This window comes from Pezoporus occidentalis, unplaced genomic scaffold (genome assembly GCF_034315485.1).
Source record: "Pezoporus occidentalis ecotype Australia unplaced genomic scaffold, CSIRO_AGI_Poc_V1 ctg94, whole genome shotgun sequence".
NCBI lineage: Eukaryota > Metazoa > Chordata > Aves > Psittaciformes > Psittacidae > Pezoporus > Pezoporus occidentalis.
This window is the reverse complement of record NW_026916304.1, coordinates 205,668-222,059: the sequence shown is the minus strand read 5'-3', so window position 1 is coordinate 222,059 and position 16,392 is coordinate 205,668. Positions and strand designations below refer to the sequence as shown.

The following is a 16,392-nucleotide window of genomic DNA, read 5'->3' as shown; positions in this document are numbered from 1 at the left end:
AGAGCTTAACTGAAAAGTTAGCCAAGATTGAAGCTAGCACTATTGGCATAGTATGAAAGGAAGGAGTAAAGCTGTTTCTAGGGGAGAGGGAGATTAGATAGATAGATAGACAGACAGACAGACAGACAGACAGATAGACAGACAGATAGACAGATAGACAGATAGATAGAGACAGAAGAGCCCCCCTTTTCAAACTGCCTGCTAGTGCAATGCAAGGGGAAAATATCATAGGATGACTAAACGTAAGCAGGAACTCCAGGCATTCCAGCATGACAAACCTGTGAACTACTCTGTAATTACAAGGCACGTGCGTTGGCCAGAGGCATACTGTGGAAGAGCAGAGTTGGGTCAATGTTACTGAGTAGGGAGGGTGTTGTGAGCACAGCCATGCTGTGTTGGGTGCCTCTCTAGACTGGCATCACCCTAACTGCAGGGTCGTCACTATCTGCCTGCAGCAATGCAACAGCAAGAGGTCAAACCCAGGTATTTGAATGCAGAGGAGCCTCCTGCTCCAGGGAGTAAAGATCAGTACTACTCTTGTCTATGTATGTATGACCCAAGACCTGATTATGGTTGGAGTGTTAATGCAGGAGTCCTTCTCCATCAATCAGCAACAGATTTGCAGTTCCTGAGCACCAAAATATCCTTGAAGGACGCATCTTCAGCTGCAGGCCTGGAGAGCAATAACTTGTTTCAACTGCAAGAGTCAAACACAATAGGTCAAGTGGGGCTTTGGCGCATTATAGCAGAGCTTAGGTGAACTGTGTAAATGCACAACTGATTTAGTGACAGTGACCATATTTTCCCTTTTGAACATGCACAAGGTTAACCTGGTTTGAGATCCTGGGTTCTAAACTTCTGTTTCAGCCTGACTGGGAACCTGCTGCTGCTGCAAAATTCCCTGAAAGGGCCTGATAAGGATATATCTTCACTTGTTTGAGCTTCATGAACTCCCCACACCTTTCCATACTTACAAAGAAAGGATGTAAGTTACATTAACTTGAATGTAGCCTAGACAATAGTTTTACTGCTCAAACATCCCCCAAAGGGTAAAACCACATCAACTTATATCAGTTTTTCAAGTTGACATTAGAATTCTGATCACTCCAACACCCATCTTCTGAGAAACAGTGAACTGCCAACATCAGGCATAAAGTAACTCAAACCAAAAAGGGAAAACTCCATGTTTGCTTCCTTCGGTCTTACTGCTTGTAGATATTACATTAATTTCTACTTCAAGGACTGTTAAAAAAACTTGTAATTCCTTGCATTCCTCTCTTCAGAAGCTACCCAGGATCAGGATGAATATATTTGCTATCATATGCTCTTCTGTTGAGTGCTGCTGCACATGAATTTAGTCCTTGGCTCTTCTGTATTGACCTAAATAGATGAGTAGTATATATAAAGATATGATTAGTTCTAACAGAATACAATCTCATATGACACATGCAAGAGCTCATCTCAATGATTCTTACACATAAAAATACAGTCACCAAATACCAAAGTTAAGAAAAGTATATTTATTTGTCATCAAACAAAAAGGAGACTCCAAGTGGTACATTTCATTAAGAGCAGCACAGAAAAGAGCCATTTTCAATCCAGGCATGTGGCATGAGACATCTTTCACCAGAGTTAGCAGCTATCACAATTTCAGCATCACACTTCCCAGATCATCCAAACTCATTCTCTGGAAGCTCCTGAAGCACTCCCTCCACTGGTGTGCTTTTTCCCCTCTTTGGTTGTGAGAAATACACAGTTCTGTGTGTGCCAAGTTACTGATGCATAATCCTACAACAAAAACAACGCACCTCAAAAAGAATGAGCCTCAGTCTTCACTGTTACAAGAGAAAGAAGCAGCTCTTTCACTATCAGATACGCTTCATCCAAGCTCACACACTTCTCAAATCTCATGCATGCATTGCTTACTCAGATGATTTTTATTTCCCCAAAACTATTTCTCATTTTTATATATGTATGTATGTATGTATGTATGAATCACTGAAAAACAAGGAGTGGATAAGGGTAAAAGTGTGTTTTTCTCTTAGGATTTGGACTTCTGGGTAGTATTTATTCTTACCATGCAGGACAGCTGGTTCTGAAGTGGGAGCCATTCATCTCAACCAGTACCCTTAAACTATAGAAGCTTTCCTGCACAATTTTTTCCTAAACGGCAAGTTACTTGACTGGAACATTGAGGAGCTTTCCCCTCAGTTAAAAATAGCCACTTTCCAAATATGAAAGTACAGCTGGTTCCCTGTTAAGGTTGGGAAGTTTCACATAGCTTCTCCCATTTGAGAGGCTACAATGTGAAACTCTCTTCCATCTTCCATTCCCAAGTGTTTTGTGTGGAAGACTCATTCTCAGGAGCAATCTATGCTGAAAGGAAGGAATCATTTAAATTTAGCGGCATGTGGCACCTGAAATTTAGCAAGCCATGCAAATTTAAAGCTATTACAGTGGAAGTCTTATAAAAAGTTAAGTTTCCCTTATTAAGCATGAACATTAATCAAATCTTTAAGCCACACAGCATTAACACGGATCACTCTTAGGAAACCCTCAAATCAACCTTATTCCTTGGCATTCTCAATACCCTTTTAGCCAAGTTATACACACATCTGTAAAATCCCTCACTGCAACCATTATGCAGAAATATGTACGACTGTGTAGTCGTACACCTTTGTGCAATTCTGTAGTATAGAAAAACCCCACACTATGGTTCAGTTGATGAAGGCAAGATGCAAAATAAAGATGCATCACACAACAGGTTATTTAAATAAGGCTTAATTCTGCCCTGAACTTATTACATGAGACACACATTAAAGACATGAAAATACTAAGAATACTCTTTTCTTACATCAGAAACCAAATCTTTTAAATACTCAGAATAAATAGCCATTAAATATTAATTTTATCTCCTTTTAGAATAACTGACACTTTCTGCTTCTAACAAATGTTCTCTTGTTCAAAGACAGATTGCAGATTAAGGCATGAATATACCCTCCTTATCAATTTAGCATACCTTCAAAAATACTCCTACTATACTTCTTTTAACACAATAAACTGGACTAAAGTTTTCTGAGGAAGCACATATTTGAATAGGTAAAGTGCCCATGTGAAACAAATAAATGGTTTTATACAGGTAATAAAACATGCAGTTTGGAACAGTCCCTTTATTCATCATCTCAGTATCCAAGTACTGAACTATGTTAAATTGGTTTTGACATTTCCAGTTTTCACTATGTAATACTCAGAACTCCAGTCAGGCTCAGGTAGTTAATGGATGTGGTGCAGCACTGGAGTCAGGAAATGAAGGCAAGCTTTCTGAGCACCTGTGACAAAGTAAGAATACCTTCCCCAGCTCTTAAGAAAATTAAGATACAAGTTTTTGCTACTATCACTTTATTCTTTCAAAACAACGCATTTCCCCACCCTCCCTTCCCACCACCCAAAGAACAGTGGTGATGACAAAAACATCAACAGTTGCATTGAACTTCTATATCAAGTCCTAATATTCACTCATCCTTACTCTAGGAGAGTGGTTCACATTTTGATTACACACCACAGGAGTAGTTAGGAAGTCCACCGCCACCAAGCTACCTTCATTCTGTCCCATACAGCTGAGAGGGAGTCAAAGGCAGGGCGAACATCCAGGATAGTGAACTGGTAGTTCTTGTCTACTGCTCCACCATCATAGTAATCAATAACGTATCGCACTTCCTTTCCACATCGGTCAACAATCCAATCATGCCTGTCGAAGGGAAGTTCGTATCTGGAAAGACAGAGAATGGACCATGCAGATATTTTAATGGATATTATGAAGCAGGGAGACAGAGTGGAAATCCTGTTTGAGAAGTTTTACTTATCCAGATACTGGCATAAGATCCCCACTAGTACTTCTGGTAATTATAACTTGCAATTCCAGTTCTGAAACAGCTTAATTCTACACCATGTTTTCAGACACATCTCCCAGCACTCCCACCTCACAGAAGACCTGCCTCCTGCCCACGTACCCCATCCATGAACGTATTCTGGCTCTTGGTGAATACTCCTTTGCTTTGCCTCCAAACCGCACCAGTGATGGTCCACATGGACATTCCCTGTGTAGACAGTTCATAAAGAAAGTGTTTAAACCACTATGGCAGTTTGGTTTAGTAACAGAAAAACCATACAGGAGAAAAAGCAACAGTAAAAAATTAATTACAAGTGATCTAAACCACCATCTTAACATTGGAAAAGCTCCCCAATTTCTGACAGCACTTACTGCTGGTATGATACAGAACCTTTAACATGCTCCACACCATCATTCTGATTTATCTACAAAGCACTTCTCAACAAATCTAATCCACAGATTCAGTAGATGAAAGAATGGAAAACCATAATCCAAAACAGTGTAACACAGATCATGGAATTCCAAAGAAGAATTTCTACATACGGAATGCTTAACTAGTCTGTCTCTTCTAGGAACAAGGCCTGTCCTGACCTAAGAAGTGACTGGTTTACAAACTTTTAATCCAAATTTACATCTCATACCTTTTTCATAACATATAGTCTATTCTCCAAGACTTACAAGAGCAAGAGCTAAACCAAAGGATTTGCTTTTCATCCCCTATGTACATACATAGCATGGAGAGCTTCCCATTTCAGAATCTCCTTCCAGGCTTGCTCATTATTTTGGTTGTGAATCTTAATAATGTTGGTCATGTCTTCACCTGTTATGTCATCATCTTTCCACCTCCATCTGAGAGAGAAGCATTTGAGAACAGCTTACAAACATTACAGTGTAACTACTCCACCTTCCTCCCTTTATCTAGAGGGCTTTTGAATCAAGAGGTTTAAGGTTTTATGCAAAGACACAAAGCAAGTAGGGGAACTTCTGGTTCATCTGCTTAAGCATCTTGAGAATCACTATCAAAGTAACCCCCATCAAGATCCACAGATTCTAGTGAAATAAATTAACATCTTAACGGGATCAGAAACTTATCAGAGTGTGCAAACATCAGCACATCCGTGGTATTTGTAAAAATGAGTTGGAAAAATCCCACTTGCATTCCTAATGCACACAAATCCTGTATCAATACATTTTGCATACACTTAGAAATGCCTTTCATCTCTCTAACCCTGCACTATTAACTACACACGCATTTGCTTTTCAACAGGCGTAACACTAAAGACATTTAAGTGTTTACAGAATTGAAACTTGGGTGTTCCATACAGACTGCTATACTGTCTTAAGAACACCACCGATACGCAGAACAAATTACTACTGTTTTAACCATAACCATCTTTAAAGTTGATCTGTTTGAGAATGACAAACAATTACAAAAGAGTAAGAAAACAGCAGCACAGGCGGCTTTCCAAACCACAGGAGACATTTATCATTCAGATCTTGCCTACACTGAGGTTTGTTTACTGACTGAAAACCTCTACTTGTCAAACCATTTCCACACATTTAGCATCTCTGCAAAGTCAGATTAGATGTTCTCACAATCACAGCCTTTACTATGGGTCCAAAGGATTAGCATGAAGCCAACTGAGTCTGAAAGCTGGCAATCACACAGATTCTCTACACCTGTGCACTGAGTTGTGGCAGTTGCCTGGAATGCTCCATCATCTTGCTGCTCACTGGAGGAGACATGGCCTTTGAGACCAGCTCACCCTTTAAAATAAAGCTGTGTATAAAAGCAGTCATTTAAGAGTTCACAAACTCTTCAATAATACTGATTAATAATAACTAATGATATTCCTTCATGAATTTCAGACTCTCACATTCCATCTGGTAACTCAGAGTGTATTTACCCTTTTCTTAGCATAGCATTCCAGAACATTTGCTCTGAAGGGTAGACCCATTTCTTGTCAGAATGTGCTCTAGGAATGGAAGATTCTTCTCTAACAGTTGACAATGGAAAGGGTTGACCTGGGGATGGCTGCTGATTAGGAGGAGGCATCTAGAAAACAAAGAGAATCAACAACAAACTTCAGTGTGAACATGTTCTTATGTTACAGTGTTTGAAAATTAAAAACAGAATTAAAAGCACAATTCATCAGCTGCTAAAAAGATTAAGTTCAGCCTTTATTTAAGTCTACCAGAATTACCTTTCTCTTCTGCAGGAGAACTCTTTGGATGATTTCATCACCTGAAAACCTAAAGGAACCCTTCAAGTTCCAAAAGAGTAGTGCTTTCTATAAATCACAGAAAATCTTGGAGAGACCTGAATGAGAGCTTACCCATACTGCTAGCACACAGAACTCACTGATGCAGCACAACAACCATGCATATAACTAGCAGATAGAAAACAGACAGCAAAAGGTATTCACAAACTGGAAAAAGATGTTAATTTGAAGAAGAGGATGTTAAAGAAGGTCTAACGTGGTCTGACTGAAGTATTTGCATACAAAATGAGAAAAAAGCAGTGTTTAAAAAGTAACATTATTTACCTTGGACAGTATCACCATTAACATTTTGGGGAGGGTATTTCAGAACAAACAAGACCAAAGAAAAGAGTTGAAGCAATCAGAAGTTACCATATTGCTAGGATCTATGTCATTGTTCATCTGAGATGCACCAGTCACTGGACATGCTACGTATTCATATGCTCTTTCTTGATGTGCAGGAACATCTGCGTTCTCAGTTCTATGATCAGGAGTCTTCATGTGCATTGGACACCCTGAAATACAGGAAAAAACAGGATGTATTTTGCTACAAAGGAAACTAAGACATGACAAGGAAGTGGAAAACAGTTCATTGAACGCTCATGTTAATGCAAACCGGTATTTCACTTTTCTTATGAGCTTTGCAACAGTTTAAACTGTTCTTTCCTGTGTTTTAGGACCTATCACCATGGTAAGATCTAGGCTTCTTCTGCAGTCCTTGAATACTCGATCCCCACCCCATGGTGGCCCCTATACTGAACTGTTTGTAGCTAACATCTCCACAGCAGTGGAATCCAACATGTGCTGAATGTGCCAGTAAAAGAGCTGATGTGCTCCTTCTCCATCCACCTCACTGCACCCTTCTGCTGCCCCTTCCCAGGTAGTGACAACTGCCTGCTGCCAGTTACCATCTCCGCACAACCCTGGCCCTTTCTGGGTATGTGGCTACATGGGAACAGACTGTAGGACCCCTGTGAAACGAGACAGTTGCTGTGAAACCCAGAGGTTATACAGCAAGCACCTCTGGAGATCACCCAGTCCAACCCCTGCCACAGGACACTGTGTGCAGGGCACACAGGAACGTGTCCATAGTGGGTTTGGGATGTCTCCAGAGAGGGAGACTCCACAACCCCCTGGGCAGCCTGTGCCAGGGCTCTGACATCCTCACGTAAAGCAGCTCTTCCTCATGTTGAGATGAAACTTGTCCTGTGTTAGTTTTTGGCCATTTGCTCCTCACCCTGTTGCTGGGCACCACTGGAAAGAGTCTGGCCCCATCCTCCTGGCACCTGCCTTTGAGCTATTGATCTGCATTGATGAGATCCCCTCTCAGGCTGCTCTTCTCCAGGCTAACCAGTCCCAGCAATCCCTGCTCACGAGAGAGATGCTCCAGATCCCTGAGCATCCTTGTTGGCTCTGCTGGACCCTCTCCAGTAGCTCCTTGTCTCTCGTAAGGAGGAGCGCAGCACTGGGCACAGTGCTCCCCGCTAAGAGTTTACTTAAGTCTCAACAGTAATTACCAGTCATCTTTTCCTGATGCATCGGACATTCTGAAGGCAGCGATGCCGTGTGATGTTGCTTGGATGCACTTGGTGCCTGAGCCACCGCAGCCGGGGAGGATGCAGACAAACCCATGGCTTCTGCACACTGGGTCTTCTCAGACCGGTTCTCTCAAGGACAGAAAACACATCCACGTTACAAACTGCACCGGTGCGGCTCTGCATCACCAATTACACAGCGCCTTCAGTAACGAACACCCAGCGTTAATTAAGCCCCATACCACCTACCAGGGCTGACAGCGAACGGCACCGGGCCCCTGCAGGGGACACCCACGGCTGCGGCCTCCCCTCACGGCCCTGCCCACACCTGAACCCCAACCCCGCCAGGCCCAAGGGGCTAGCACGCACCGCACCCGCCCGCGGGAAGCGCCTCAGGTAAGGCCGCGGCCGAGGCCGCCGCACCGATCCACCCGGCGGCCGCCGGCAAGGTCAGGCCCGCCCCCTGTCTCGGCGCGCCCTGCCCAGCGCCCTCCTTCAGCGCCCGCCTCCCCAGGAGGCCGCTCCGCTCCACCTCACCTCAGGTCACCCCGGTCCGCTCCGCTCCGGTCCGGCCCGGTCCCCCCTGGCCGGCCCCGCTCGCTGCACGACACCTCGCGACAGCCGGGCGCCCGCTCCGCGCCTGCGCCTGCGGGAAGGGGCTGAGCCGAGCCGGGAGCGGGGCGGCCCCGCTGCGGTAAGGCCGGGGGCGCCGGAGGCCTGTAGGAGCGGTCGGTACCTCGCTGTGCGGTGCGGGCGGCGGAGGGAGCGCAGCGCGGGTCTGCTTCCGGCACCCTCAGGAGCAGAACCCTCGGGTCAGAACTGATGTTCCGGACCGAGGGTCACCTTCAGTCCTTACGGCGGCAGGGCAGGCACGCTGGGGTGTGACTGCGAAATCGTTATCCACATGCGAGTAATTCGTAACGAGGAGTTAACGTCTGTAAGCTTAAGATGTTCTTTAAACATCGGCTAGGCAAGAGGAGCGTCTCAGCTGCAGGATTCACTAATAGTGCCTCACCTCAGTGCCAGAAGGTGCAGTTTGACCATGTGAAATGCTGTGTAATGCTTGGCGAGGCAGAGGATGGAGCTCATTCTGCATCAGAGCGAGGAGTGCATGCTCCATCCATCCACCTCGACTAATGGGGTAAAGAGCCAGCTCCGCAGTAACAGTGCGCGCAGACCCCGCGGCCTCTGGAGCTGTCAAGTGCAGAAGGCACAACACAGACATTCGTTATAGGTATGTAACAATTAGAACTGATCCATCCCGTGTCACTGGAGGGATTACAAATGACATTACAGTAGGAAGGAGCTGAGGCTTCAGTGAGTACCTGAACTTGGGATGCAGAAAATCCATGTTTAAATCTGGGAGAGGCATCTCTTACACCAGACTGGATACAGAGGCTGCAAAGGAAAACCGGAGTGATTCTTTCCAATTTCCCCTGAGAAAGGCCATGAAGATTAATGGAGATGAACTCTAAACCCCACTGAGGCAGCTCTACCCAGCACTATTTCAAGTTACACAACCACCTCCATTAAAAAGCTGCTTTCGGACATTCCTCGAGTGCTTTGAAGCCCATATTCACATCCCACCTTTCACAATCAGATCTTTCTCATCAACAAGGACATTGCCATTCAGGGTGAACAGGAGATAAGAGCACAAGTATAAAGCTGTACAGGTGCCGTCTCCCTGCTTTCCACCACCACACTACATCAGAAGCGACCACTGCTTGTTCCAACCGTTGACTTGATTAATCCTTGGCTAGATCAGAGTTTTTGCCCTGTGTAGGCCAAGCCAAGTAACAAATACCTTTTCCTGAGCATAAAGCAGAGCAAAATAAGATGCTCAGACCAGCAGTCCACCACCTCCAAAGAAAGGAGGTCTGCACAGTGAAGATTAAAAACAATGAAAAACTGCAGAGTCATCACAGCAATACAAGTACAGAAGCCACAAGTTTTCAGCAAGAACACACACACAAAAAAAAGCTGAATTTGGGAGAAAATGAAGAGCACCTTTGCACCAAACATTACACAGAACTGGATATACAACATGCTTTCCGTATCCTACAGTCGAGGGAGAGGCGTCTCTCACACCTGAAGCAAGAGCTGCTGGGTTAAGAACGGCTCAGTGAAAGGCATCCCTTGTTCCCAGCCATGCTCAGGGCTTCCTTCCCACTATTGAGTGTTGAAGGCTGCCCAGGCCCAATACAAAAGCCTCCCATGAGCACCCATTGTCCTTCCTCAACCAGTCAGAAATCTGCCCCCAGATACCATTTCCAGACATTCCCAGTCACTTCCAAATAGAGGGGGTGGTTAGTGAGTAGTTTTCTATGCTAAAAGTGTAAAATTAGTACCCTGTAAATGGAACTAAATGTCCCTGAAAGATGAGAGGAAAACAGTAAAAAGAACTGCAACGTTTTGTGTTTTCTTCTACGGATTGAACCACTCCATAATACAAAAGAAAACTCCAAGAAACTTGAGCAATTCCTGTGCTTGGAAGCCAATTAAGTTACAAACCAGCACCAATTTCATCTGAGGATGCTCAGAGGAGTTTCACCACGCAATTCACACTTCCCAAGCATACGTCCATGGCACATCCAGAATCTGGGAACGGCCATATTAAGGAACTGAATTACCCATCTTAGAATTCAGCAAGGGATTGTGTAGTGCATCACGTTATAATGTGCTGCAACAGTAGCTCTTTATCCCCAAAGCCTTCAGACAAGTGTCCGGTTTATGTCCTGAAACACGTGGCTTTGCAATACAGTGCAATGTAATTATACTATCCAATATAAGAGGTTTTCCTCAAAACACAACAAAACTTGTAGTTTAAGGTACATTGCTGGTCCATTTCAGCCTTTAAAAGACTTCAGGCCTCATGTTCCCTCTCCATCTTCTTTTAAATCAGAAAGAATGGAGCATGAGATTTCAGGTTACCATATAAGCCAGTTGTTCCTGAACTCAACCCAAAGGAAGATGTTCTCTCACAATGCATTCACTACAGGTACGTAAGCCATCAATGTATTAAGACAGACAAATTCACAGAATAAGATGTGTTCCTTTCCTTTATTATGAAGTACCAATATCTTGCATACAACATGCAATTTATTGCTCATTGACATTATTGCATATATCAAAAGGGAAAAAAACCATAAGCCAGTATCATTTGAGGCAAGCTCCTAAAGTGTTCAAACAAAAGAGAGAAATGCTTTACAGTATCACTGAAATGCAAACAATTCAGGGGGGTTACTAAAAGGAAATTGAAACCCATAACAATTAACCATTTGCCGTACTATGACTGATGTATCACCAATCTGCACAAGTGTTATACTGCATTTTGAACTTCTTGTGCTGTGGTAAGGACTGCTACTACAATCAGGCCACATTCCTATCTGACAATAATAATGTGACCCTGATTTTGTGACGGTGTTAGTATTTACTGCAAACCAGATTGTCCAGACTTAACCAGAATTCATACAGTTTTCATCCTTGCTCTGCATATGAGTTAGATGTATCTATCAAATTGCTTCTTAGAAGATTAAATAAATGCTTTTGACTTGCAGGCTCAATTACTCATGCCTAACTTGTAACTCATTCGCTCTTTGTACGTTGGGTTTGTATCATGTTAGCTGTGCTTACCTGTTAAATTATACTAAATATATAGCCAGTATTAAAGAAAACACTGTTTGGTATATGCATGCTCAAAACAAATCCAGGATATTTGGATGTGTGCATATTGAGTGTGCAAATTATACAGCCGAGCTCACAGTTAGCCCTTTTGCTCCTCTCCCCCCAACATATGCTGGATTTCTCTTGTGACAGTGAATAGGGTTACAAAAAAACAACCCGATTGATTCTGCACTGCGTTCAAAATGCTGTGTTCTGCATTACATTAGTGCTGATATTTAAATGGTGCTATCAAACCTAGCAAAGTCGTTAAAACACCAACATTTTAAAACTTAGAAGACAAGTCACATGCAACATGTGCCACTTGGGTGCAGGTTCTCAAATACTTACATATTTATAGGCTCATACAAGCACATCCTGTCCACAAGACAAGTACAATGTTTGACATCCCACACACAGATCAAAAAGTAAGATACACTCTGGAATATCTTATTTGCTTTTCTATTTTCAGTTTCAATAAGAAGGAAGTCATAAATAGCACACTGAATCGTGATGTGTTTGACACCAAGCCATGCTGAACTCTTCATAGTTCGCTCTCTTAGAGACATTTCCCTTACAACTAGATTAAAAATGGAAATACTTGGGTATCATCAGATGCCCGTTCACTGCAGGACATCACCAAATGAAACTGATCACAGAAGAGATTTTGCCAAAATACTTCTGACACCAAATGACACAATTGATTCTTCAGAGCTACCTTCCATTCTTTACTGAGCTATAAAGTGCTTGGTTACTACAAACAGAGCAAGAACATCAAAGGAGGTAGCTAGTAGAGATTTGTAATGGGTAACCTTACGAAGTGTTATCAACTCAAAGTATGATTTGATGCTTAATCCCAGAGCAATAAACATCCCAAGCAGCACATCTTCCATCTTCTCTACCATAAAGAGAACTTTCAGGTTGCTTGCAAAAAATCCTAAGACCTTCACCTGTCCAAAAAAAAAAAAAAAAGAGATTTTATCCAAGTTTGGATTTTCAGAAATATTGATGGCTAATTCCATTTGCCTGCTGTCAGGATCTCGGCAATGAAGTAGTGTTCTTTTTCCAGGCGTCAGATATATTCCACAGACAAAGTAACTCCACCAGGAGCAAATCCTCCCTCATCAAGTTCCTTGTAGCCAGATACGATGTTGTACAATAGGCTATTAACAAACTGAAAGGGCTGCTTGTGCTTTTCAAGGTCTTCTACACTTGCACTTTTCCATCTGACAACTCTAGCCCCTTTCTATTCGCTTTATCGATGGCTTTCACCAGCAGCCAACACAGCAACAGGTCCTAAGCTGGAGTAATGGTCAAGCAGCCCTTGATTTTCATCTGAATGGCTCAGCAGAAGCAACACAAAACATTTTGACAAACTTCTCTATTAAATGATCTTTTAGGGAACTCTTATGTACATAAAACAACACAAACCCACAAGAAAAGCCCTCTTCGTACAGCAACTCATGGTCTATTTTACACAGTCTGAAAACATTAAAGGACAACGGTTCATTTCCCACTGTGAGCAGAGAGATGGAAATACCCAAACCTTCCTGCTGCGCATCGGTCTGCTGTTGTGCCAACCACAGCAGTAGGAAGACACCTGGATCTCTATATTTGTGCTCACAAAGTCTCCTCCATTTCTCCTCTGTAAACCTGCTTGAACCCATTTGCTCCCTGGTGTGAGCTTCTACTCTTCACTTAACATTAGTTCTGCAGCCTGAGTAATCTTCTCCCAGGATATGCAAAGTAAAGCTGGAAGCCATCATCTTCCAGCCAGTGGAATTCACTTCATTTGTAATAAACCTTAATACAAAATTTGGAACTGTTAAGAATTCCTATATAAAATCAGCTCCCCTCATTTTCCTGTGCATAGGATATCTTTCATTAGTCAGAGTCTATTTGTTAGGCAATTAAGCTGTTAAATTATTGAGCTCACTCAAGACAGCATTTATTTATAGAGGTAGGATAGGCTCCAGAGATGTAACTCTTCCACTGAAGAATGCACACAGATAACCCCTGTAGTGTAAGGCCCTTAACTTCATGGACATCAACTAGAACACTCGCCAAGGAAATTAGTATTTGATGTACATTTCCTCTCTACAAGTATCCACGAATCAATTATGAAAGCAAAACTTGACCTACAACTCCACGGTAGTAATTCTGGAAGTGGCATTTACTCAGCTTTTGATGATAAAATAAAGCCATAAAAAAGGGGAACTTGCAGTCCTACATGCAGCCTTACCAGTACAGACTCTGTCATGATCGTCATGCTGATTTTACGTCACCTGGTACCCAAGAGTGTAAAAGAAAAGAAAACCAAGGTATCCAAGCATCTTTTACAAGAGGAACTCCTTCCTTTTGATATGTCCATCGCAAAGACACCTGGTGACACACCACAAGCTGCTTGTAGACAATGCAGCTATTAAAACAGAGAAGTTTTAAGCCATTAATAACATTACATTCTAAAGGTAGCATTTATTGTGATGCTACTTATCATGCATTTACTTTCTTGCATTAAAAAAAAAGCAAAGACGCACACTTGCAACATTAAGTTTCAGCAGTATTTCACCACAGCTTTTAAACTAATAAAGTGCAATTAAAAAATGGGTGCTGCACCTCTCTAATTTGCTGTATTATAAGCTTTGAACAGCAGGTAAAAAGCGCTCTGTACTCATGTATTCAGTACACAACTTTGTAGCCTGTTTACTACATTCCTTGCCAATACACAAGTGTTAAGAACTTCCTTCAATAGGAAGTTGTCTCCTGACACACAGTAGATGCATCAGGACAGAACTGCAATACATTTTAAAGGAAATTTAATCAAATGGAGGAGCTTTAGACCTAACAAGTTGCAAAATACTGCTTTCATTACACCAATTTTGTCCAGCAATCCAAAATACTACATGTTCTATAACATGTTATCCCTTGCCCTTCCATTCTGGATTGTTGCCCAAAGTATATTATATTGGGGTTTGGGTTGGTTGGGTTTTTTCAGTCTGGTTTTAACATAATCTTATTACAGCTTAATTTACATTAGTGTCTTATAAGGGAAAAGAAGTATCTAAAAGTGACGGAAATGGAGCATTTCAATGAATGTTCTCCATTGAAAACAAAGATACTGAAATATTAAAGATTATGCTAAGAAGGGATGAATTAATTTTTTTCATGAGTTACCACCTTAAGAGTTGCCCCAAATCACCTTACCCATGTTTTTCATCCTGCTTCCTGAATAATGGAAGCAGAAGGAACAAGCTAATACAAAACGATTCCTTCATCTAGTGACTTAAAAAGCACGAGAAAATGAAGTATTTCACATACACCTTTAAATCCTAAAGGTGACAGGAGCACAGAGCCCAGATTGTGCATCTCATACACTGAAGTCACTAGTTTAAAAGATACCAGGTTCTGCAAATCAGTGTAGAATGGAGTCTTTCTTTCAGCACAGCAGGTCACAGAATCTCAGACTATGGATTTACTGGTACCCAAACCCATTCAGCGCTCACTCGGATCATCCGGCTGAACACATTAATTGCTAACTTTTCCAAGGCATAAACAGCTCTATTGTCTGCAGGTTGCGAAGTATTCATAAGCCCAGAATCCAAACAACCAAGGGTAGTAACAACCCTCGATATCTCCCTTAACACTGGAAATGGTTTTGGAAGAAAGCCTGCCCAATTAAAGAGTGGAACTGGGCTTATAAAAGTGTGTATTATTTAGCCCAAACAGTACTCCCTAGCATCATTTAACTGGGGAACCACACTTACCACAGCTGCCTCGGTTAGAAGGCATTTCAGCCTACATAGTCCTCTTGGGGCCTTACAGCCATCCAGTTCCTGAAGGATGGAAACACTGAGAGCACAGGACTGGGGCAATCACACCTCTGACTACAGAGGGGAGAGTTCACATCACCCAGCTTTGTTACAGGGAACAGGACAAGAGGAAAACCAATGATCCTACACAGGGTAAATGCTTTACCTTTCTGTTTGAAAAGGAATTGCTGAAGCAGTCTGCTAAAGTAACTGGGTTGTGCACCGAGTGAAAATGTAGGCTTTCAGCACACCTTACCAGAAGGTGTAACAAGCAACATGTAAAAAAACCCCAACAAACACAGTACCCAACCAAGCACCACAGCAAGTTAAAAACCAGGAGTTAAATCAGTCCCAGTTCAGCTATGGTATAAAAGCAAGCAAACCAAAACCGAACTACACAGCAGTGCAGCTCTCAAAACCCTTTAAAACTCAAACAAACCCCAGAATTTCCTCAAAGTGTATTAGAAAATAGATTCAAGACTAGTCCCAGATGGTAAGATTCCTCTTTCATAGGCTCCAAACCTTTCAGTTTGCAGAAGAAGGAACAGAGTACCTACTGACAGATCTGCTTTACACAAGTCTGGCACAGTTAACTCAAGAACGCGTTTAGTCAACACCTCAGGCTATGATTAACAAGGAAAATGTGACAAAAACCTCAGTACTTCAGATCAAATGGGTCATCGTGGATCAGAATCCAAGGACTGCTGCAAATTACACATCACATCAACAGAAGAATTTTACCTCTTTACAATTAAACTTCGCTTCCAAATAGCCAGTGGTTACAAATACTCTATGGAGAGTTGCAACACTTCTCCAAGGTAGTAGCAGCAGCAAAGAAGAAATGTGTCAGAATGATGCTATTTCCACACCTCATTTACCATATTGACTGCCAAAACCAATTCCATGGGCAATTTAGAAGAGTTAGAATTGCATGTAATGTAACAGAGCAAAAGCGAACCCTTCCCATCAGAATCAGAGCATTAACGCTTCTTCAGCTATTCTCTAGTCTTATAATACAGCATTTTAGATCACTGTATCTCATACATTGCCCAAAATGGGTTGCATTCATATAAGGCAGAACAAAAAGCAGTAAAAGACTTCACAGAACCAAAGCTACAGTTTTAGGTTTTTCTGCAAAACTTAAAAAGTTGTCAAGACTGAAATCTTGATTGTTATTCCCAGAAGAAAACATAGAAACGTGCCAGGAAAATTGCACCATATCAGGAGTTTTGGAAGTT

General features: G+C 42.3%; 1 protein-coding gene across 1 annotated transcript; it reads right to left on the bottom strand.

Annotated features, from left to right (window-relative positions):
- Positions 1-1,505: 1,505 nt before the first annotated feature.
- On the bottom strand, positions 1,506-8,302 carry LOC134157307 (holocytochrome c-type synthase). Its single transcript, XM_062606122.1, has 7 exons — positions 8,223-8,302; positions 7,668-7,865; positions 6,523-6,665; positions 5,797-5,945; positions 4,619-4,738; positions 4,011-4,097; positions 1,506-3,769 (listed from the first exon to the last, which is right to left on the bottom strand). Exons 2-7 carry the CDS (start codon positions 7,780-7,782, stop codon positions 3,571-3,573), a joined length of 813 nt encoding a protein of 270 aa, XP_062462106.1. The 5' UTR covers positions 7,783-7,865; positions 8,223-8,302; the 3' UTR covers positions 1,506-3,570.
- Between the last annotated feature and the right edge of the window lie 8,090 nt (positions 8,303-16,392).

Coding starts and splice junctions, on each gene's coding strand:
- LOC134157307 (XM_062606122.1), bottom strand. CDS start 7,782: ATGGGTTTGTCTGCATCCTCCCCGGCTGCGGTGGCTCAGGCACCAAGT. Junction 5,946..6,522: donor ACATAGATCCTAGCAATATG/GTAACTTCTGAT, acceptor TTTGTTTTCTAG/ATGCCTCCTCCTAATCAGCA. Junction 4,098..4,618: donor TGGGAAGCTCTCCATGCTAT/GTATGTACATAG, acceptor CTGTCTACACAG/GGAATGTCCATGTGGACCAT.